This window comes from Archocentrus centrarchus, unplaced genomic scaffold (assembly GCF_007364275.1).
Source record: "Archocentrus centrarchus isolate MPI-CPG fArcCen1 unplaced genomic scaffold, fArcCen1 scaffold_26_ctg1, whole genome shotgun sequence".
Lineage (NCBI taxonomy): Eukaryota > Metazoa > Chordata > Actinopteri > Cichliformes > Cichlidae > Archocentrus > Archocentrus centrarchus.
The window spans coordinates 5,434,190-5,458,552 of record NW_022060256.1 but is presented as its reverse complement, the minus strand read 5'-3'; the positions used below and the strand labels follow the sequence as shown (position 1 = coordinate 5,458,552).

The following is a 24,363-nucleotide window of genomic DNA, read 5'->3' as shown; positions in this document are numbered from 1 at the left end:
TCCTAGGGCTTTTGACCCAGTGACACCAAAATGGCTCCAGATCATCTACACAAGTAGCCCATCAACAGTTATTCAAGGTTTTATAGACTCTCAAACGATGTTGCCATAGCAAGCCTCTGAATTTGGGAATTCAATTATATACAACAGGTCACCAAATTGTCACATCTCAAGCATAAATTGTCCAATCTGTCCCAAACTTCACATACTTCATGAGAGGGTGAGTGAGTCGGGACACACCCATCTACCATAACACTCATAACACCACCTAGTGGCAACAGGAAATCAATAGAACACTGATAATCGTCATCCTATGCACATTTTAACATTAAACCTCTCTGAGGGGCAGCACTTTTCTAAACACTTGGTCAGTTTAGAAAAGCCACTCTTACATTATTATAAAATCAGCAGAAAGATAAAAAAAAATTCTTATAATGTTGGAAAACCTGGAATGATTAAAATACTCGAAGTTTTACTGCAGATATTTTTTACTTTAACAAAGTGTGAAAATTACTGTGAAATGAGTCATTATTTTACTATAAAAGCACTGCTGCTGTTTCTGCTGTGGTGATGCAGACATTACTGAACAGCAGTGAACACACTGAGTCAAAATGACTTAAAATACAACTGTTTACTTTAACAGCGTGATGATTTGGTGACTTAATAGATCAATAGATCTTTTTGTAAATGGGTCGCTCATTAAATGAGGACATGAATGTTTTCTGACTGTTAAAGATACATCAGTCATATCCTAGTCTGCCTCTGCTGATCAGATCTACCAATGATTCCTACACAGTCAGTTTTAGCTAACTGCTTCAGCTAGCTGACATCAGTTTGCTGGTGAACCATCAGCTGAGTAATCAGCTGTTCCAGTTACAGTCTCCATTCCAGTTGCATTTGATTTTTCACAGGGCTCCAATACGAGCTGCTGATGAAGCTACTGAACAAACAGAAAGAGGTACTTACAGTTAGCATGTGCTGAATCCAGTAAAGTGTCCATCTGAGCCAGCCTTGCATCGGCACAGCCACCGCTACCAGCAGGCTAATGTGACGCTGTTAGAGCGAGTAACAAGTCCCAGCAGACCTGAACGCAACCCGCCTGTGAGCCTGACTGAGGGTGAAAGAGCCCTCGATTACAGACAAATCTGTCACAGATTCTGCGGCGGCAGAAGTGTAGCAAAAGTCACGTGTGTAAAAAGAGCCAATTGTAAAGCTTGGCGGCCTGACGTGTGTGTTTTCAGTGACTTGAGAAAAACTTTTCAACCATTAATTTCTGCGCTGCAGATTTCTTTGCACATTTACAAATCTGATTACAGACACACAGATCAAAATACAGATCGCGATACACACACGTGGATCCATTTACATACACGCAAATCTCTACACAGGTGGATTCATTTACGGACACAGAGCTTTTGCTACAATAATAGCCCCATAATTAGGAACCACCCAGCTAAAACTGTCACAGCACTCTGACTGCAGCATCCTTCCCACGAGGCTTTCAGTTCTTGTTGCAGCTGTTTTTCAGACACCTTTATGTTTTGGTGACTGCAGTTTGTGGTGCTGTTGAGCTGTGATAAAGAGTTTGACAGCACACAACCATATTTACTACCTTATATTTTTCCAGGTCTGGAAGACAGTTAAGCGAGGTGTTTGTCCAGCTTCCATCCAGGAAGGAACTCCCAGAATATTACGAGCTGATCCGAAAGCCTGTGGACTTCAAAAAGATCAAGGTTTGTTAACTCAGATGAGCCATTATTTCCTGTAAAGGGGGGGTGGGAGAGTGGTGGAAACAGCTGAAAATGAAAGGAAAGGACACTGGACATTTTACAGATCAGCTCTTTCCTCTGTTCATCAAATATATTCAGCAGCTGTTGCAGCCTTCAGTGTCGTGATGTGACAGCCGTATATGATGTCGTAGTTTAAGGCTGTGTGAACTGTGTGAATCAAGCGGTCGGCATTTTTCTATCAACAGGAACGTGTGAGAAACCATAAATACAGGAATGTGGGGGATCTGGAGAAGGACGTGATGCTGCTCTGTCAAAACGCACAGACCTTCAACCTGGAGGGGTCCCAGGTCAGAAACCCTGCTTTACTTCCCCTCATCTATTATTTCTCATTGGGTCCACCTACATGGTGTTTAAACATGTCTAAACCAGAATCTTCTGATTTTCTGTTTAAGCAAATTTCAGAGCAATTAGACAATTGGTCAGTTTAGTTTAAATGGTAAATGGTAAATGGACTAGTTCTTATATAGCGCTTTTCTACTCAGTCAGAGCACTCAAAGCGCTTATACAACCTGTTTGCATTCACCCATGCACTCCCATTCATACAAGCACTTCCATTTTTATGAAGCTAAGTGCTTTTAATTAACTAACATTCACTCACATTCATACTCCGACAGAACGGTCGGAGAGCAACTTGGGGTTAAGTATCTTGCCCAAGGATACATTGGCATGTAGCCCGGAGTAGCCAGGATTCGAACCGCTGACCTTCCGATCAGTAGGTGACCTGCTCTACCTACTGAGCTACAGCCACCCCGTTTAGTTTAGTCAGTTTTGATTACAAGTAATTATAAGTAATCATAGAATAATTAAAGGCGTCCTGTTCATCTCACTTCTGGGTCTTTCTTGGTATTATTGAACTCTACTGGAGTAGTTTGATATATTTATATATAGTTAGAATTAGTGAGTGTAGGCAGTTTGAGCCTAACTTTTAGGGTCTTAGATAAAAGTCACTTTTGCATTGATCCACTCCTCTTCTGGCCTTCAGGCTTAAGCTAGTTTGCAAACACAGTGTTTCATAGTTATTAGCACCCCTCTGCATCTCATTTACAGCAGTTTGGATGTAAATCGTCAGCATGCAGTTTTGTGTCAGTATTAGAGTTCCCAGTATGGTCGATAAATGCAGGCTTTATTTAACACAATGCCTGTGTAGTCTGTGCATCAGCCATGTATGAAGAGGAAAGATTACAGATACAGGCGTCAGGACTGCCAGCCGCTCTGGACCTCTGTGTTTCATGTCTCTGTTAGTTGAATGGTCTTTGGGTTTCTGCACTCTTGTTTAAATAAATCAAGGTGTTTTTGAGGGAACTGGGAGTTCAAACTCTTTTCTTATAGTTCTCTTTGAGGACCTTTATATTTTGGACATAAGTGTTTTCATCCCTAAGTCTGATGTCAGACCTCTAAGTTATGATCACACTGCTCTAAGTCCAAGGGTGATGTTTTCCAGCAGAGTTAGCCTAAAATGAACTGTACCGACCCAAAAAGACAAACCACTGTTTGTACCATCGGACCCTTGTTTTCCCCCTCGCAGATATACGAGGACTCCATCGTTCTTCAGTCTGTCTTCAAGAGTGCCAGACAGAAGATTGCCAAGGACGATGACAGTGATGATGACAGTGACGAGGATGATGATGACGACGATGACTCGGAGGCCGAGGGTAAGACTTGCCTTTGTGTTCTGTGCATACCGACGCGCACACACCAACAACCTTTTGCTGTCTCATTGAAATTCTCCTCAGTGCAAACCTGGTGAATGCTGCTCGGGTTTTATATTCAGCGCCATCCCAGTGGGTGCCCTGCTGCTGCATTCAGAAAGAAAATTCATTTTAAAGATCGGAGTGAATAATTACAAAGTATTAAAATGCATTTAAAATCACAGGGTAAACTGCAGGGCTGATCTTCAGTGGCTTAATAAAACCGACTGAAGTCTTGAGGAAAGCATTGAGATGAAGGCTGAAAAAGGACAGTTTGCTGCTGAACACTCCCTGCAAAGGGAGAGAGTACGTGTGGAGCACAAAATGGGTTTAATGCATTCACAAATGTATTAACAAATGCAGTCTTCAGAGTTTAAAGATGATAATAATAATTTGGCAAAAACCCCCCCCAAAAAATGTTTTGTTTTTATTGATTTCACACCAATAATAATAATAATTATAATAATAATAATAATGTATATCAACACAAATCTGCCAAATTCAAATGTACTGATCCGTCTGCATCCCTGTGAATAAAGCAGCAGCTGAAAGAAGCTTTTATAGCAACAGATTATTTTAGTTATTGATTCATTTGAGTGTTTGTTTTTTTTTAGTAAACAAAATCATCACAAAATTTACATTTCCAGGTTTTTCATGTAACCCAAAAATCCAAAGACATTTTCAGTGATATTAAAAACAGAGTTTAAAAAAAACCCAGAACAAAATCACATTCTGCATTTTTGCTTAAAAATGTATGTTTGTATTTTAGTAAATCAGTCAAGAAATAGTTTAATCTGTAATTGACATCAATAAACGTATTGCAATAGATTAAACAAGAAGTCCTGGTTTTTATTCTTTTATATGCTGAACATAGGTCAGTCCTTCAGATAAAATCAAAATGCTCTCCAGGTGCACATGTAGCAGAAAGCTTAACACAAGTCATGTAAGACTTTGTTTCTTGCTTGTGTTTCATGCAGCCAAGTCAGTGCGCGTTAAGATCAAGCTGAGCAGGGAGGCACGCAGCCACGACAAAGGCAAGAAGAGGCAAAGCCGAGGGAAGGCCAAGCCGGTGGTCAGTGACGACGACAGCGACGAGGACCAGGATGAAAATGTAGGTCACTGCACAGGACGGCGCTTTACTGGCACCAACAGATATTTGAACAAAAGTTATGCAGAGAAATCCTTTATTCAGGAAAATCCTGAAGGATTGTTTCAGAAGCAGCAGGCTTCCTTGATGTGAAAAATCATCTGAATGGGAAAAATAATGAATAATAATTAATTGCAACTATAAAATAATTGTAATAAGCAGCTTCGCAGCTTAGGCAAACTCACAGAAGCAGTTTGGAGAAATTACAAAGTAACACAATGCAACTCAAACCTTGTCACTGTTGTCCTGCTGATCAGCAGCTGCTGCACACCACGGGAGGCAGAGTGCAGGCAGTGAACTGTCCTTAAAGTGTCTGTACCAGGAAAAAGAAGAAAACAGATACTTACAGTGATACCAAATAAGCATGTTAATACTTACGTAAGTAATGAAGTTTAGTTTACTGCATTTTATCCATTGTTTTTTTTATCCTCCTCCTTAAGTTGTTCAGGCAGCTGTCAGCATAGAGCAAAGCCAGTAACAGTCAATTAAAGCTGTGGCAGGCACCAATTTTATGCCCATACGCACCTCGTTTCCTCCAGTGTTCATTTTGGCAGCAAATTTGTGCAACTGTGCGTTTGATTGGATGTTTTCCTAACTTGTCCCGCCCTGTCACAAAATTAAATCAGTCCTGATTGGATGTCCTCCCTGCCAAGCATTTTTGTCTCATTTTCATTCGTTGACGAAAGTGTCAGTTAATTTTGTTATGGTTTTTATCCTTTTAGGTAGTTTTTATTTAGTTATCGTCTCGTTTTCGTCATGAAAAAAAGGGTCGTTGATGAAAACTATGACAAAAATATTTCGTCAACGAAATTAACACTGATTTCCTCCTCTCTGCTCTGTTCCTTGTTTTCATACATTTGAAGTGGTCTTAACTCCACACATGTAATATAAATGTAATATTGCTGTTTGTCTTTAAGGCAGAAATCCATTAGCTAATATGTTTGATATATTCTTTGTCATTAGGACTCAGGTTGTCAGAAGACAGGTGAAGTGTGCAGTTGTAGGTTGTTAGCGTAATTTCAGTAACGTGTTTTTGGAGAAACTGTCCAGAAGACACATTTGCTCAAAACAAAATTGAACCAAACTAAACAGGACCTAGACATGACCCCCGGGGAACACCACGTGAGGTTTCTAAAACAGTACCTTCACTTAAAAGAACCCAACACTGACACAGCTGGATGCATCAGCACTTATTACCGTGTGCTGTACTGTGATTGCAGCCACTTTGATCTTTGTTCTATTGAAGAAGTTTCACTTTTCAAAATTAGCTGAATTGAGCACAGCAGAAAAAATAAGGCGTGCAAACAGCACAGCACACGAGCACATACAGGCAGCTTCAGCCACTCAACTCGGTTCAGAGCTTCAGCTCATCCTGTGGGATGAAACTTTAAAGGTTCGAACTTTGTAAGTCATGTGATGCAATCATACAGAAAGTCTTTGAAGACAGTCTTCATGTTATACAGAGTCACAAAGGTCTGTAAAGCACCCTTTAAGTACTCGTCAGCCAGCTCATCTTTTATCTGCGTTGACATTTGGCTTTCACTTAAAAGCCAGATCTTCACATCTGAAGACGTGAGGACCTGTTTATTGGAGAGGATGTGAATGACTCCGAAATAATTCTTAAAAAGGGCTCGACTATGTTTGAAAAGTGAAGCAGTGTCTATGAAAAGTAAAGGTGTTCTGAGTACTGATCAAGATCTGTGGGCTGGAAAAAAATCACAGACAGTACTTTAAAATGTTTGATTGTAATTAGTTATTACTCGTTTTAATGAAGTACTGAATGGTAACAGCTTTCTTTTTTAATGCTGTACATGTCAAATAGTTGGTGTGTTGGGAACGATGCTGCGAGCTGAACCTGCTGAATGACTTCACCTGGTCAGAAGTGACAGACTGCGCGCTTCTCCACGATCACTCATGCTAGCAAGTTAGAATTAGAAGAATTTACTGTCATTATACATCAATGAAAGAAATACAAACAACAAAACGAACATGAGGAGAGAGGTGTCTGAGGTCATGCAGCTGTTACAGGTGCTGCCTTTAGCAGGAAAACAGAAAGAGATACACTGGGATAGGTAGGTTCAAAAAAACCATCTGGTACTGTGTTCATTATGAACACCTTATGAGGTTCCAAAAAACACCTCAGCAAAGCAGCAGCACATTTAAAGCCTGGAGAGCACTAGGGTGGGTAGGGGAGGGGCTGCCAGCAGCCAGCTTCCTCGACCAGCAGTTCATGATGAGATGGTACAGTCAGCCTCGGTCGCCAGGATACCAGTTCATACAGGTCACAGCACGGGGCGGGGGGGAAGAGCATCAGTTCACAAACATCTCCAGGAGACGATTTAGACAGACAGCCATGCTAGGCCGTCTGGGAGCCAAATTCCAAATAATGCAGTTGTTTTGGTTCATAACTGTCATAACTGATCGCTGACAGACCTTACAGTTTTCTGCTTCTACTCCACCACACAGACACAGACACTCCAACACTCCTGCAGATGTAATCCACTTCGATCCAGCTCTACTGAGTCTGATTGAGTTCGTGCTGTTTCTGCATCCCTCACAGGCAGCCTTACTAGAGCCTGAACAGCTGCCCAGAAACCAGGTATCCCCAGGTCCAATTCGGGAAAAATCCTGGTATCAATATATATGCCACGTCCACACAGTGCAGCCAGGAACGTTATCGTCCATCCCTACGGGAACCCATAACATAGCCAGCCAGGTATGTAGCCAGGCCAGAGGAAAGAGGGTTCCCCTTCTCCCAATCTCATCGTGATGAGAATTTGACCATCAATAGTGTTGAGAGACCAGCTGATCAGATCCATAATTTAAATTCCAGTTCGGGGATGTGTGAAGGGATTATCTAAGCAGCGAAGCAGCAAAAAGCAGGGGTAGATAGGGAAGGCTGGGGAGAAGAGAAAAAACGCATCCGTGTCCACAGAGAGCAGGAAAAAAAGTTAGTGATTTCTGGGAAAAGATCACACTGTAGGATCTGAGGAACATGTCCACCAGCAGCTATTAAGATGCGGTGTAGGGGACTTTGCATTATTCATTAGTTCATGTTCACCTGCAGCCAGTGAGAGTGGGTGAGAAATGCTAATGTTGGGTGAAGAGCTTCAGAATGATCCCGCCAGAGAACAGCTGGAAGGAAAGATGGATGTGGAAAAAGCTAACTAAGTTTTGGTGAATAAAAAATTGATTAGATGTCAGTGTTTAAGTTCAAACAACATTCAGACATCAGTGAAAGCAGCCACTCGGTCCCACATACAGCTAATGGAATTCCAGATGTGTAAAATCCTTAAATACAACATGTTGTTCCCACTGAACTTCCTGACTCTGTGGTACAGCTGGATTTACAGGACGGTTTTTAAGAGCAAGAACGTGAAATTTTAATGTCATTAAAAATCTGAGTATGCACCACTTTAATATTAAATCTCTCTTGAGGAGATCCTTCCTGAGTTTATTGCTGAGTTTAAGTGAGCAGCTTAGCATTTTTATTTATGTCCACAGTGCCGGTGAACTGTTTGAAGGTCCTGTTTTCTTAGCTGAGCTGTTAATGTTAACCTTCAGAGCAAAGCCGCTTTACTCTGAGAATATAAATGCAGCGATTTCATCAGCCGCCTGTCAGCCGCGGTGGGAACACGCTTTACGCAGCGTGTTCAAAGCAGAGTCTCGTCCCGCTCCTTCGCTCCTCTCCTCCTTAGCTTCAAAACAGGCGGAGATGTGAAGAAAGGACTGTCTTCACCTGCAGACCTCTTCCTCTGGAGAGCTTTCACTCTTATTTCAGTGCTGCTGTGTTGTGATGACCACTTCTGCCTCTTGTTGTTGCTCCTCTGCACCTTCATCACACCGCGTCCTCCTCCTCACCTCTGGCTCTTTCTCTGCCTTTACATCTAGCTTAATATTCCTCTTCTCTTTCTCTCTGCAGGATCAGTCAGACAAGAGCAAAAGTGATGATGAGTGACGAAGGAGAAGCAAGGACGTGAGGATATTGTTTACAGCACTTACAAACAAAAGGAAAATATCTTCCATGGCTGTTGTTCAGGTTCATATTCCTTAAACTTTGCTCCATTTGTCTTCTGGGTCTGTCTGTAGTGCGTATTCTCATCTCCTCTCCCACCAGCTTGGAAATGTATTACTAACAATTGATAACATACAGCAATACCAATCAGCTTATATTTCTCTTTTTAAGACAATTTTGTAGTATATTTTTTAACTATGTGCTTTAACAAAACACAAACAAAAAATGTGTAGAAAAAAGAAAAAAAATTGGACATCCTATTTGTGTTTTTGCTTCATTTGTAATCGCTTGCTTGCACTTTTAAAAAACTCAGTATCCACATTTTTAAAAAAGTGGAATGAAACAAAATGTGTATCACCAATGAAATCGAAGATAATTTGGATAAATGGCAATCAATTTATTTTTTTTTTGGTTTCATTGTTTTAACGTGTGCTGTGCCAAATGTAGACAAACTGGCTGTTAGCTTCACCCCGCCCACAAACAGCGTCTGTCCAATCATAGCTGGGCTTTTTTAAAACTTCTAATAAATGAAATTAGCTAAAAGATTTAGCATTTATCTGCCCTACAGATGATTAGGGGTCTTAGGGGTTACTTTAAAGACCAGCAAGCTCATTGGTAAGTGGCTTAAAGTAGGCTGAGAACCTGCTGATGACTAGGCCTCGTTATTCTGTGAGTGGACACGTGTCACGTGTTTAACACTCCAGCCACGCCTCATGCAGCACCGGCTAAACAGGCGCCAAGTGTTGAAGCTGAAAGATGCTGTAACTGAAGAGTGAAGTCACACTGTTGGAAGCTGCGTTTCATTAGATGCAGATTACAGTCTGAGCAGTCGTGTCACAGATGTAGTGAGTCCTTTGCTCTTTGCCAGCACTTTGTGTCAAATAAAGTGTGTGACTGCCTCATGTTTTCATTTGAACACCTTATTTTAAGGGACTTTCAGGACAAAAAAATGTCAGGTGTTCTCCTCAAAGCAGGTCTTTGTAATCTGTTTTCACTTGATTATGAAGCAAAAACAAAAAAGGAGAGCCTCAAACGTCATAGATGTAAAATAAATGCATAATTATTTGTTGTAAAGTAGATGATTTTATCCTGTGCATCATAGAAGAATCCAGTTAAAATCCCGTTCGCGGTTGAGACTGGAGATGGAGAAGTTTCAGGCAGGAAGTCCTAACTTAACGTTGCTGTGTGTTTGTGAAGTAAAGCTTCAGCTTCTTTCACCCACCTCGAACGCCCCAGTAAAGACTTCAATCCTAAAGCAGGAGCACTTCTGCAGGACCCAAAACATCTCGATGAGAGCTGGTGATTTTATCTCGCAGAGCAGCTGCAGCCCCGAAGCAGCTCGCGCCCACCTTTACCTGTTCAGGGCGAGCCTGTGCAGTCTCTTCAGGAGTGGCTGAATCTTCTGCTACTTCTGGCTTTTCCAGCTTCTCAGAAACTCCAGCCACTAACGGTACTTTAATCCAGCGTCTCCCTCAGGGTGCACAGCAGTCGGCGGAGGTGCACTTTTGTCCCGTATCAGGGATTTCCTAGAACTCAATTTTGCTTCACCCTCTTTATCTATACTTGTCAAGCTGACTCTCACATGCACATATTCCTCACTGATATCCGTTTTATTACCATCAGTAACAGCGGGTTCTATATAAAGACTCTAAATTGGATATGTCAGCTCAGTCTGTCTTGCCTGCAGCAGTGGCGGGCTCAGCGAGTCGCACAGTGTTACCACTCCGACCTCACAGAAAGCTGTCTTTGTGCAGCCTTTCTTACACAGTTGGCAAAAACATTTCAATGTCGAGCATCAAATGTAACCCCCACCTCAATATTTGTATTTTTTTAATGTAGCAACAGGATGTGATGTAAGACAAAAAGATTACATCAAAATAAGATGCAGAAAAAGAAACCTTTTATTTTGTCATCATGCAGCTAATTGTGCAGAGCTCCATCTGCTGCAGCTCAGCTTTAACATCGAGGCGTTCGGCCGCTCTGGGTCAGATTCTGTCGTGTTCCATCTAAAAAACACACAAGGCTGCATCTCTGCTTTCCTCCGCATCCCTCTGTGCTCACTGTCACTCCCACCTCGGAGCGTCAGCTCCGACTCTCCCAGAGCAGCATGCTGGCTGCTGTCTTCCGCCTCCTCCTCTCCTCCATCTCTCTCTTTATTAGTTACAGCTGTCTCCCCTCAGCCCTCTCTTTCTTTCACCTGCCGCAGCAACTGTGGCCCAAACTTGGAAATATGAGAAACAAGTTTAATGGTCAGATGGTAACACTGGTCGGACCTTTTGTTGTACTAACGTGTGTTTGCTGAGGTTTGTAGGTTCTCTTTAATTATTACCTTTGGTCCAAAATGTCCTCAGGATGAATCTTTTTGAATCTCTTATCTTTTTGGTGTTGATCAGGGTTGAGAGAGTTACAGAATTAACATGAATGCTTTCCATTTGTACGACCAGCGATGGAAGTCTTTGTAGCCCTGTGAGGGATGTGAGGGGTTCCCCGAGCACTCGCGTTTTGCTGCTCACGCTGTTTGGCACCATCATCAATTTACAACAGCCATTCACTGTTAAGTACCCAGGGCTGCAGGGCAGAACAGACTCTGCTGTTCCCCACTTCACTTGGGTGAAGGTGCACGTGGGGACAGTGGGCTACACAGCAGTCCAGAAGAAGAAAATAAATGGCTGTATGAAGGCTCTGTAAGGAGAAGCTGACATATAAGCACTCAGAGACCAATCAGAGCAGTTTTACTGCTGTTTACACCCTAATCATAGCCACACTCTGAGTGACGATTAGAATAGTTTAGTGTGTTTAACAATTAGAAAATTAGTAGACTCTGCCTAACTTCTTCCAGTGATTCTCCATGGAGAGCCTTTAATACTTCATCAGTTTGGCTGTGTTAGCTTCTGAAGCCACAGTGTTCTAGAGGCACAAAGTGCACAGGTGTATTCCTCACTCACCTTTATCAACCTTTACGTTCTAGATATTCCCAAACAGTTTAGTTAGTTTAGTACCGACAGTTTTTCACAGCTCACTGAGCTCAGCACCTGGTTCGAGAGTAGAGGCTGCCCTGGAGTGGCCTCGGTTCTAAACACCCCGGGGTATTATAATACTGTGATATCGCAGGTCTAATGTACAGAGACTCCATGTCCAGCTCCACCCTGTTATTGCTAAAAAAGGCAAAAAAAAAAAAACACTTTACATGCTTGCTTATCATTTTTGTTTTGAATAGTTGAGAGTGGAGTTCTTTTTTAAATATATGCCTGAAAGAAACCTCAGCTTTCAACATTTTCTCCTCATTTTGAAGCTTTACAGGCGCAGTAACTGTAACAGGAGGGGGCGGGGCTTAGCAAACAGTCAATAATGAGACATGATTGTGAAAGCACAGGCAGATATATCTAAAAATGTATGTCTATAAGCTGACAAATTAACTTGACAGCCATAAATGTTGAATGCTTTTTTAACTGCTTTGAGTAAGAGAAATATAATCGCACATCATTTAGGGAAGTCCATGTGTTTCACGTACTCTTCCTTCTGATGTTTTCAAGCCTTTCTGTATCAGTGTTGTTGCATTAAGTTTCTTGTTCGAGTTATTTTTGAGGAAGAAACGGGCCTTCGGCCGGTGTCTCGTTTCAGATTCACGGGGGGACCTCAGAAAACTGTCATAGCAGTAAATGTCGTGTCTGAATTTGTGACAGTTGTGTTGCAAAAGCATCAGAAAAATAAGTGTAACGAGCCGAGTCTCTGGTTACGAGATTAAAAATCATGATTTGAATGACATATTTGAAACAGTGTGCTGATTTATTCATTTGAATCGAGGTGTTTGTGTTCCTTGTGAATTAGTTCTAAGCCCTCATTTTCTTTGTGTTATTTGTAGCATGAACCCTTTTGGCAGTATACCTACCGTGCACATGCAGATATATCATTTTTGTGTAATATGTGCTTGCCGACTCTCCGTAAGTGTGACTTAATCTTTGCTTTCTTTGCACAGTGTCTTTGTGGTTGTATCTCATAGCCCAGGGCAAATAAACATCACTGATTTCCAACACAAAAAGTGTGTCCCTGACTTTTTTGTTCTGCTGTCCGTTGTGTTTGTGTAACAGGTGTTGCTATGAGCCATTTGAACCTGACGAAGCCTTAAAGTTCATTTGTTTTCACTCATAAACTCAAGTTTTAGAAACAGAACTGTTCGGAAGAACTGCAAAAGTATCAGAGCTTTTAATGTTTGCACAAAAGATAACGAGCAGCTCCAGTGATCAGTGGCTGTGGGTGGTTTTCCACTGACGCAGCTCCTCTTATTTTTTATCAAAACTCTTTCTTAAACTAAGCTGACAACAAATCGTTCCCTTTAACTGCGACTGAAAAGCAATGATTCAAAAGAAGCTATAAGGCTCCTGAAATGACGCATGCTGATAACACACACTCCAAAAAGCAAACCTCAGTCGAGGAACAAACTCCGCTCAGGCGGCTGTCCTCATGCATAATCTCATGTTGTAAATCCCACTGTTAATAACAGAAAAGACGTCCTGAAGCAGAAACAGCAGGACTGGTTCAGAAATGGAGAAACATTTTGTGGACAAACGCCGGTGTTGTGCCTAAAAGGGATTTTTGATGTTTCTGTGTGCTTTTATGTGTAATGTATTTGCTCATATTGGTAGTCAATAGGATTTATGAAGGGCTTAGATATAAAATGAAGAAATGACCTGTTATTCAAGTATGTTTATGACTATTGCACGTACATTATAATAAATGCAGTCCTCTTTGGTCACTGAAAATATCTTTATAGAGTGTAATGTCATATTTGTTCTGATTTCTGCTGCCCTCTTGGCCACATATCTCTTTAAAAATCTGGCCAATCGCAGTTTTTACCCTGATAAATAAAGAATATATAAAAGTCGCTGCCAAAAACTGATTGCAGCTTCTACCTTGTGACAGAAATGTTGTTTCTTACTCAAAAGTACTTGATATCATTCACGAGAGAAATGTTTGACATGTTTTTCACAGATTATAGGTCAGCAAGTCATTTACAACAGTTTAAATATGGGCAATCGTTTTCTGGCAATCACTTTTTGGCAGACGATCACTTTTTGGCACAACACCGGTAAGCGAGCAGCGTCTCGGTTATCGGCAAGCCCGATCCCCGGATCTTCTGGAAAACTTCAAAAATGCTTCTTTTTTTTTTCTGAGGCAAAACCAAGAATTGTGGAAAGCTGTCAAATGACGCAGGGCTGGAATACCTGTCCACAGGTGCTGGAAGCTGGTCGACTCCACGCAGCACAGATGTGAAACGGTGGTTATACAGGGATGCTGAATCCTGCAGATTTTTCACTTCATGCAGTGAATATTTGAGGGTTTTTTTAAGAATAATGCAGACATGTTTTTGAAAATATGAACTTTTCTTAATTTTCTGTACAGTAATTAAAAATGGATGCATTTTTCTACATATTTTGATTTAGAATATAATGTTCAGTGTTCCCAGTGCCCAGAAATACAAACTCTCATAAAGATTCTGGGCTTTGCTCACATTTTTAAACTCACTGCTATTATTTTAAACACAACTGTGTTTGTTTGAGTCGGTACACTTCGGGGGGGGGAGCTGGACTCTTTATGTAAGCACCTAATGTGCATTTCTGTGGATGTAGATGGCAACAGGTTTGTGATTTTCACCAGTTTATCGACATGTTATCACAAACTGATAATATGTAATTACCAACGTTACCTCATTCAGTTGCTTTGAAGACAGAAAGTGCCTGTGAGTGGTTGCAGACCTGCTCCCCGTCTTCAATCATTTCAAGGCAAGGAGATTGAAAACTCACTGCAATCATTTTGGTTGCACCACAGCCTCCAACTGCTGTTTTCTACAGTGTGACTGTACAAACAAAAAAAAGCATACTTTTGAAAGTATCACAGTATTGTATGTTTAACATCAGGATCTGTTGAGTATATAAAAGCTGGTAATGCTTTGGCTACAAATGCAAACCACTGAGCATGCTCCTCTGCACACATGAACTTTTCCACTGTAAATATATTAAATCTTCCTTTAGTGTGAATACAGGAAAAATGCTGAACGCTGATGAAAATGCGAGGAAAAATAAAACCAACAACCAAAACAGAATCAGGTGCCAAAAATATCACAGTTGTCTTGTGAGGATGCGCGCGGTGGCCGGAGCCCCTGCAGCTGTCGGTCTGCTCGGCCCTCAGCTTCACGCTGTGTTTCATGGCATTGCTGCTGTATTGTGCAGCTCAGACACTGGAGGGCAGAAGATGAGCCGTGGTGCTACACAGCTGGCCGGACCCTCGCACTCCACAGCACATCAAAACAGGCCTGCTTTTTGTATGCCTGCCATTTTAAACAGAGCTTCACTAAGCCAATTCCCCCTGAAGAATGACCATCCATTGCCCCCTTTTATCTGCCCCTTTGAAGTGCCGAGCTGTTGGAACAGTCTTGAGCCCAGGAAGAGAGGGGCAAATTGGATGTTAATCCTCGTCTGAGCATCAGAGATGTCAGCTGGAAAAAGTCAGGTGCCGGTGTGATTCCTGCTATTCCTCTGTAGCTTTTGTCTAAGGCTCCACCATCATCACATTCTCCAAGCAGCACATGCGGGTCCCTCCAAACTGAATCAGGGAATTTTCCTTCCTAGTGACTCATCAACAGGGATCTGAAAGGGCCAGGTGCTCTCTATTATTAGAGAGTCCAGTTTTTCTGGTGTGGTAGCACGTTTGCATTCAAGGGCGGGAAATGGGACCATCGATGCTAACTCTTGCACAACTTAAAAGGACGAGTGAGAAAGGGCTTTGTCTCACTCCGGATTCCGGGGTTCACTATCAGTTTAACGCATGATCGAGGAAAAGGCTCATTTTCCTTTGCAGTGCTGAGACCTTTTAATCTCAAAGACTGCATCTCAGAGTGGAAGACAACGAGGGTTGCATGCAAAGGTTGGACATATACACTGAAATCTGGGAGGCAAAGGTCACGTTGAAAATGATCAGTGAATATATGAAAACACTTAACAAACGAATAAAGATCAGGATTCATTCATTCTTCTCCCGTCACAGTTTTCAAAGGCGTTTTCTTTGCTGGTTAATCTGTGAACTGAGTTTACTGTTAGAGGATATATTAGTGTAAAAGTTTAACAGCAGCAGATCCTCACAGTTACGCTGAAGAGGTTTATACATCTGCTCCAGTTAATCATCTCAATTATGCCTTTGTCTCGGCCCTTTTTCCTCAGCTCTGTGTGGCGGTAATGAACCTCTTGTGAGGGCGACTGGCCTCCCTCTGTCAATCATGAGACCTTATCAGGAGTTCATAACTTCAGCAGGACCTCAGGGGCAAGATGCTGCGTCTCCACGCTGGGCCATGGTTGCATGATGTAGCAGCGTGCACTGTGGTGCTCGTTTCTGAGTTTCTGATTGACCTTAAAAGCTTCACGTGGAAACAGGACGAGTTTGATCAAAAGCAGGACCAGAAGGACCAAACATAAGCAGACCTCGGAAAGATCAATACATCAAACTCTGTTCGCTCAGCAAAGCTCACGTTAGCAGAACGTCTCTAAACCACTGAAGACAAACCAGCGTTTCACAGTGGCTGATGGAGGAAGGATGCAGCGTCCTTCAGCTTCCTGTTTTAACATTAAAAACTCAGCGTGTGCTAAAGTCAAAACTTCTGAAGCCGCCCTTTGTCAACCTGAAAATACCTTTTGAAGCTAAGAGTCTTTCTGCTCTTCATTCAGAAACTTCAACCCCATCTTCTTTGGATGTTTTCAGTTCTGCTGGTACAAATCAGTGTTTATAAAGCTCTCATGAATCCAGAGGTCAAAACAAAGCAGCTGTTTGGAGTTTAAATTGTCAAAGGATTAAGTGACGAGGTGAGAGACGAAGTTTCATTCTCCAGCCTGTCAAAAAGTTTGACAGCTGCAAGAAACTTTTGATGAACATCACATCAAAAAATTTCACAAAACAAACCTCAGCCGAACATTTATTGGAACTAAGGAGACTTGTTTTTTATGAGGAGCCTTTTTCCCTCCACCTCAGATCTTCCATTCCTCATTTTCTGACAGACTGCAGAAGAACTTTTCTTTCATTACGTCAAAGTTTAAATGAACCCCATCTGGCTGTCAGTTTGACTCTGAGTGGAAATCCTGAACTTAGATCACCCTCCACTCAGAGATCAGCTCACCTGACAGGCTTCACGTGTCTCAGATTTGCTGGAATTTGTGAAGCTGTAAGGTTCATGAAGGTGTGTGGAGCAGCACATTTCATTTCTAAACACTGAAGCCAGAATGAATCCCCTCATCTGGCTGCTTTCAGTGTGGAGGAACAGCAGCTCTACTCCGAGTCGCTCCTGGATAGACGAGCTCCTCAGTCTCTGAGGGAGAATCCAGATATCCTCATGAGGAAGCTCATTTATGCTGCTTGTGTCTGCTTTCAGGTACTGCCCACAGCTCACACCCACATATTTATCACAGTTGTGTCTGTTTAGATTTGTAAGAGTAAATATTTCCGTTAAAAAGTTTTAGGAAGCAGCCACATAACGACAGAGATAAATGACCTATTTTATTCCTGCACGGCTGCTCGGAAAACTGCACTGCCTTAAAATTCCCATTGTGCCAAAAGCAGATAAGCTGCGTGCTGGAGCTGTTTCCTATTATCACTGATTATTGTTAATGAATTAGTCTGTCGTGTTGTCTAATGCAGCGCATTAGTCACATAATTCAGATATTCTGTTATTCTATAATTATATCAGACAGACAATCAGTCAGTTTATTTTTACTGGACATGCAATTTACTGATAGTAAATAGTACTGACACACACACACACACACACACACACACACACACACCAAACTCGTTGGTTTATCTGTTTATGTTTTGTTTTGTCTTGTTTTCTGAGTGCTGTTTGTTTGTTGTGTTTTCAGGTGCAGCAGTTGATGGCACAGTGTGTTTTTCTGCTTCTGGTCTGTCCTTTCATTCTTGTCCCCCCCCACCATAATGAACTGAACCCAAGAAGCCAACCAAGCAGATTCTCACAACTGCTAAAGTTGTACCGAGCTCTCGGTCCAGCTGTCAGTCAAAACTGCTGAAATGCCCATCTGCAGAATCTAAACCGAGTTCCTTCATGACTCACGTGATGATGGATGATGTTAACGTCCTGTACATTAATTATGTTCTTCAGCATCTGCTGAATGTAGATGTTGGCTTTCATTTTGATGAACAAACACAAACTTTCTTCCTCCTCTTCTTCCTTTTAAGAGAATTTTCGTTTTGTACAGAAACACTTTGTTGGAGCAGTTGCAAAAATATCTTTTGCCACCAAAATAGAAGATTTTTTGTCACTAAAAAAGTGACCGAGTGCCATAAACACCGGCCTTTAAAATGAAACCAGTAAAGAGTCAAAATAATGTGTTCCAGTTGGTGATAGGACCGCGGCACGTCGAGCCATTTGTTTCACCAGTAAGTCTTTCTTTTAGTTTTCTGCAGCAGTTTAATGGCTTATTTGCAGGAGCTCTTAATCCTGAACTCTGAGATGTGATGTAGGCCGAGGTAACTTTAAAGTCTGTTATTTTTCTCTAGTTTCTTCTTCATTGTTTCCAGTGTGTTTTCCTTTACCCAACGGATGCTTCCTCATCTGTCTCCCTGCTATCTTTGTTGCTTAATTACTTACCTTAGTTTCCAAATTGATTAAAAAGTGTCTTATTGTGTACTGCTTTTCATGGAATTAAGAGTAATTACATTGCATTGTTTTTTAATGTTTAACTCTTTTAATGTTTTTATTTTAATGTTTTGGCTTTTTGTATTACTGTATCATCATTGTAAGTCACTTTGGATAAAGGCGTTGGCTAAATGCAATAAAGTAAAGTTAAGTAATTATCTCCATGAATAATCCTTGGATGTGTGCCCACACACCCAAGGATGATTATTTTTTACATAAAAGATGTCCTCCACTGGTTTAAGAACATTTAAAGACATTTTGAGCATTTTGACTGCCACATTGTTACTTTTGCGTGTCACGGTGGAATAATTAAGAGGATTATTATTAGTTTCACATTTTGCATGCTTTTGTTTTTTGTTCTGTGATATTGGCCACACCCATGTGCGAGTGGAGATTCCACTCGTGTCCAGCTGCCAGGTATTTGGAGGTGAGTACTGAAGCAGTTGATTGGTGTAGGTTTTTCTCTGTAAAGGGGAGAGAAGTGAGGAAATCTGGTTGGAGAGGTAGGAGGCAGGGGGGCTGTGGAGCACAGGAGCAGCTGGCTGAAGCTGGTTTGAATTGGAGAAAAGCACAGCACAGCTTTTATTTTACATGAAAGCACCTGGAGAGGAAGAGAGGAAGAATGGCATTCCCAGGATCTCATGTGGAACTTCACTCCCCACTAACACGAGGTTGATTAAGGCAGATAACCCTGACTGTGGTGTCCTTGGGCCTACAGGACAGAATTGTGCTTCCAGCCCAGTAATACTCTTTGAAGAGAAAAAAATTCTTGTGAAGCCTGTTTCCAGTGTGAGTGTGGTAGTTTTCTGCTGGTCACCATTAGAAATAATCTCACAGAAAACCACAGTTTCCATCCATCCATCCGTCCATCCATTTTCTTCTGCTTATGTGGGGCCGGGTCGCAGGGGCAGCAGCCTAAGCAGAGAAGCTCAGGCTGCTGGGCTTAGGCTTAGAAGCTCTACTTTGAGCCCCGCCCAAATGGCTGCACTCTTCACCCTATCTCCCTCGAGGCCAGCCAGCCTTCCAGGGAAGGCTCATTTCTGCCGCTTGTATTTGCGATCTTATTCTTTTGGTCACTACCCAGAGCTCATGACCATAGGTGAGATGTAGGGACGTAGATAGACCGGTAAATCAACAGCTTCACTTTTACGCTCAGCTCCCTCTTCACTACAAAAGACACAGCCCCGATCCGTCTGTCGATCTCCTGCTCCCTTCTCCCGTTACTTGTGAACAAGACCCCGAGATAGTTAAACTCCTCCACCTGGGGCAGAAACTCTTCCCTGAGCCAGACTGGGCACTCCACCCTTTTCCGGCTGAGGACCATGGCCTCAGACTTAGAGGTGCTGATTCTCATGCCAGCCGCTTTACACTCAACTGCACACAGTACAAAAAGTGCAAGACCATACAAAAACAGTGTAGATACAACAATAAATACAAAATAAATAAAAAATAAAAACTTCTATAATAAATAACTACAAAAGATATTCCTAATTTTCCCCAATCTAACCAAGTAATTAGAAGACAGGACTAAAGACTAAAGACGAGTGTTAGTACATGATGGTGAATAGATGGTACAATGGTTCATGAAGTAGTGACATGTACATTAGCAGCGTAAAATTGGGAATGCGGATAAAGTGCCTAGAAAGTAAATAAGGTGCAAAAATACAGGTAAGGTGCAGAAATTAAAAGAAAACTTGTGCAGTTCTAGCAGGTGTGCAAAAAATGCAAGTAAGGCAACCAAGGCGGAAGCCTTCCACCACATGGCTACGCCTAGAAATTCTGTCCATAAAAATTACCGTATTTTCCAGACTATAAGTCGCACTTTTTTTGATAGTTTGGCCAGGGGTGCGACTTTTACTCCGGAGTGACTTATATGTGAAATTATTAACACATTAATCAAAATACTCAGATACTTGACATGTCCGTGAACCGGAGCATTAAGGCAGTCTTGTGTAACCTGTAGGAGCAGTGGATGATGGATGGAGAGCACAGCTTAACGGCAACCGGAAGAATGTGCCACCCAACTTTCACGGAAGTCATTGGATGGATCAACAAAGCATGGGCTTCAGTGTCAACTGAAACCATCCTGTCGGGGTTCAGAAAGGCCGGAATAATTGGAACTGCAACTGACGACGAGTCTGACGAAAGCGACACAGAAGAGGAAGCGGCGCTTCATCTATCTACGGAGTGTGCGGAGCTGTTTAGAAGTAACACCGAGGATGAAGAATTCAATGGATTGATGGTTTGATAAACTTGTTAGCATGTTCTTTATGCTATGGTTATCTGAAATACTGTTAATGTTGCGTTAACATACCAAAAACGTACTCAGTTCGTTGTGCGTCATGTAGCTGAATGTGTTACGTTAGCATACCATAGGCATAACCCTATTCGGCCTGCTCTTGGTCTTGGATTCTATCAAGACTGGATGGGCAAACTCCCACGCACACTCACATATCCTCAAGAGTATAAAGAGCTGATGAAAACTGCATTGTTCATCTTGAATCCAAGGTTCAACTAACAAAAGGACCCTCCTTTCCAGCACCCTGGCATGAACCTTACAGGGGAGGCTGAGGAATGTGATCCCCCGAAAGTTGGAGCATACCCTCTGGTCTCCCTTCTTAAAGATGGGGACAACCAGCCTGGTCTTCCAATCCAGTGGCATTGCCCCAGTGAATGTTGTAATTTAGCACTGTATAAAAAAATTTGAATTGAATTGAATCTCCATGCGATGCTGCAGAGGCATGTCAACCAAGACAGACGTACAACATCCAGAGCCTTCAGGAACTCAGGGCGAATCTCATCCACCTCAGGGGCCCTGCCACCAAGGAGTTGTTTAACCATCTCAGTGACCTCACCCACAGTGATGGGCAAGTCATCCCCCTCATCCCCAGACTCTGCTTCCACTACAGAAGGTGTTCCAGTGGGATTAAGGAGGTCCTCAAAGTATTCTTTCCACCGCCTGACTATAGCCTCAGTTGAAGTCAGCAGCACTCCACCCACACTATAAACAGTGTGAGTAGAGCACCGCTTTTGCCAGAATGCCGGTACCCGTCAGCTGCCTCCAGAGACCCACAGGCTAACCAATCCGATAGAACTCCTTCTTCAGCTTGGTGGCTCCCTTCACCTACGGCAGTCCTTCTCAAATAGTGGGGTGTGCCCACTTGGGAAGGGGAGGGGGGGATGCTACCGGGGGGGGCACGTCTGACCTGGGGAGCATAACAGAAAATTGAGAAGCACTGACCTACGGTGACCACCATGTAGTTCGGGGATTACCACCACGACAGGCACCAACCACCTTGCAGCCACAGCTCTGAGCAGCAGCTTCAACAATGGAGGTGCGGAGAATGGTCCATTCGGACTCAATGTCCCCATGCCTACCTCGGAATGCTGTCAAACTTCTGCTCGAGGTGGGAGTTGAAGATTTCGTGGACTGGGGCCTCTCCCATTTGTTCCCGGCGCACCTTCACTATACGGTTAGTTGTGTCAGGTCTGTCCAGCATCTTCCCCCGCCACCTGATCCAACTCACCACCAGGTGGTGATCAGTTGACAGCTCAGCTCCTCTCTTCACCCGAGTGTCCAGAACATACGACTGCAGATCTGGTGATACAATTACAAAATCTATCATCTACCTGTGACCTACTATGTCCTGGTATCATGTGCACTTATGGACATCCTTATGTTTGAACATGTTGTTCATTATGGACAAACTGTGGTTTGAACAGAAGTCCAATAAAAAAAACACCATTCACATTCAGATCGGGCAGGCCGTTCCTCCCAATCACGCTCCTCCAGGTTTCACTGTCATTGCCCAAGTGAGCAATGAAGTCTCCCAGCAAGACAATGGAGTCACCGGATGGAGCACCTTCGAGCACCCCACCCAGCAACTCCAAAAAGGGTGGGTACTCTGAACTGTCATTCGGTGCAAACAACGGTCAGGACCCGTTCCCCGGGCTGAAGCCACAGGGAAGCAACCATCTTGTCTACCAGTGAAAACTCCAACGTACAGGCATCAAGCCGGGGGGGCTACAATCCAGCCCCTCTCCAGGAGACTGGTTCCAGAGCCCAGGCCATGCATTGAGGTGAGCCCGACTATATCTAGCCAGTATCTCTCAACGTCACGCACTAGCTCAAGCTCTTTCCCAGCCAGAGAGGTGACATTCCATGTCCTAATAGCCGGGGATCGGTCTGCCAGGACTTCTGCCCGACACACACTGCACCCAACCCCTATGATGCCTCCTGCGGGTGATGGGCCTACAGGGGGGCGGCCCCATGTTGTCTCTTTGGGCTGCGCCCAGCCTGGCACCACGGGCTAATGCCCAGCCACCAGACACTCTCCCTCAAGCTCCCTCCACAGGCCTGGCTGCAGGGTGGGGCCCCGGTAACCCTATCCCTGGTAGGGTAAACAGTTCCCTTGTTGACATTTCCATAGGGGTCTTCTGAATCGCTCTTTGTCTGGCCCCTCACCCAGGACCAATTTGCCATGGGAGACCCTACCAGGGGGACAAGCCCCCCGCACAACATAGCTCCTGGGATAACTGGGACACACAAACCTCTCCACCATGATAAAGTGGCGATTCACAGAGGAGAAACCATAGTTTACAGATAGCTATATTTAAAAGATTCCAAATACAGTAGAGAGGTCCAGTTCAGTGGCTCCAGTTAGCAAAGGATAATTAATCAGTTAATGAAATGAGATGTCAGGACACTAGTGTTGTAGTACTCGAGATCGGTCTTGGTCTCGAGACCGGTCTCGAGACCGCTTTTTGATGGTCTCGGTCTTGTCATGGACTCGACCACATTTGGTCTCGGTCTTGTCATGGACTCGACCGCATTTGGTCTCGGTCTTGTCATGGACTCGGACCTTGCGGACTCGGGATTTTATTTCAAGACCAGTCAAGACCACAGCTGTGGAAATATCACTAAATTGCCAGAATACTGTCCAATTTATTTGTTAACATCTTTGCTTTTATTGGATGCAAAACGTACTGATTCAAATCCAACAAAGATTGCGCTCCTCTGCCTCTCAAAGGAGCGCACCTCACAGACTCCGCCCCGGCTAGGTCGCTGCTATTATCGCTGCTTACGCCTGTATCATTTCACCGCGGTTTGCAATCTACCACAGAGCACGGACAGTTTCATTCACAGTGTGTACGTTTGATCTCACTATGGTCACGCGTGTGCTGCATAAATCGAAATAACCGCATGAACACGAAGAGAAGTAAGAGGGAAAATGAAGATCAAAGGAAAATTTCAGGCTTCCGATTCAACAAAAAAATCCCAGCATGAAAGGTAAATACCAACCTTCATGTATTTTGATACACAAACTAAAAATTTAATGCAAGTTTTAGGGCTGCAACGATTCTTGGAATAACGCAATTCGATTATTAAAAATCCTCGACACAAATTTGTTGCTTTGATGTTTCGTTTCAGCTCTGCAGCTCAGGTGTCTCCGTGTAAGCGGAGCATTTCCAAAAAAAACAAAAACGACCCTTTAACACGAGTGGATCCCTGAGATGTTTTTTCACGCCCCTACTTCTCTGTGCTGTGAGTGCGCGTGTTTGAATGTGCGCGCGTGTTGTGCAGAGGATGTCAGCTGTTATTTTTTTCTTTACGTCAGCTGTAGCCACCAGAACAGATCTATAACCACAGTGTACTGGGGAAAGGGGGGCTGCCATTAGCACTAGCAATCGTTCGGTGCCCCCTCCACCCCCTTCAGTACAGAGGGGATCCGTCAAAATGTTTTTATCAACCACCTGATCAGCAACATGAAGAACAGAGAACTTTGTAGCTCCTCCATCCACCCTGTTTGTTTCACACAGAGAAACATCTGCAGTACGGAAGTTAAAATAAGCTGATGAGTTGTTAAAATGAAAAATTATTTCTTATCCAATTACTTGATTAATTGACGGAGTAATCAATTAAATACTTGATTACTAAAATAATTGATAGTTGCAGCCCTACTTGTATTCAGAAAGCCATAGTCAAACATTAGTTTTCAGCACCAGTAGAGCTATGAGAGGCCTTCAAGAAT

General features: G+C 43.0%; 1 protein-coding gene across 2 annotated transcripts in view; it reads left to right on the top strand.

Moving 5' to 3' along the window:
* smarca2 (SWI/SNF related BAF chromatin remodeling complex subunit ATPase 2) overlaps nt 1–12,676 on the top strand; it is a 66,896-nt gene extending 54,220 nt beyond the window's left edge. For both annotated transcript variants that reach the window (XM_030723726.1, XM_030723727.1), the window contains exons 30-34: nt 1,625–1,730; nt 1,973–2,074; nt 3,313–3,439; nt 4,453–4,586; nt 8,545–12,676. In XM_030723726.1, coding sequence (XP_030579586.1) covers nt 1,625–1,730; nt 1,973–2,074; nt 3,313–3,439; nt 4,453–4,586; nt 8,545–8,580 — 505 coding nt within the window. In that variant the 3' untranslated portion in view covers nt 8,581–12,676. The remainder of the gene's footprint in view (nt 1–1,624; nt 1,731–1,972; nt 2,075–3,312; nt 3,440–4,452; nt 4,587–8,544) is intronic.
* Nucleotides 12,677–24,363: the final 11,687 nt, after the last annotated feature.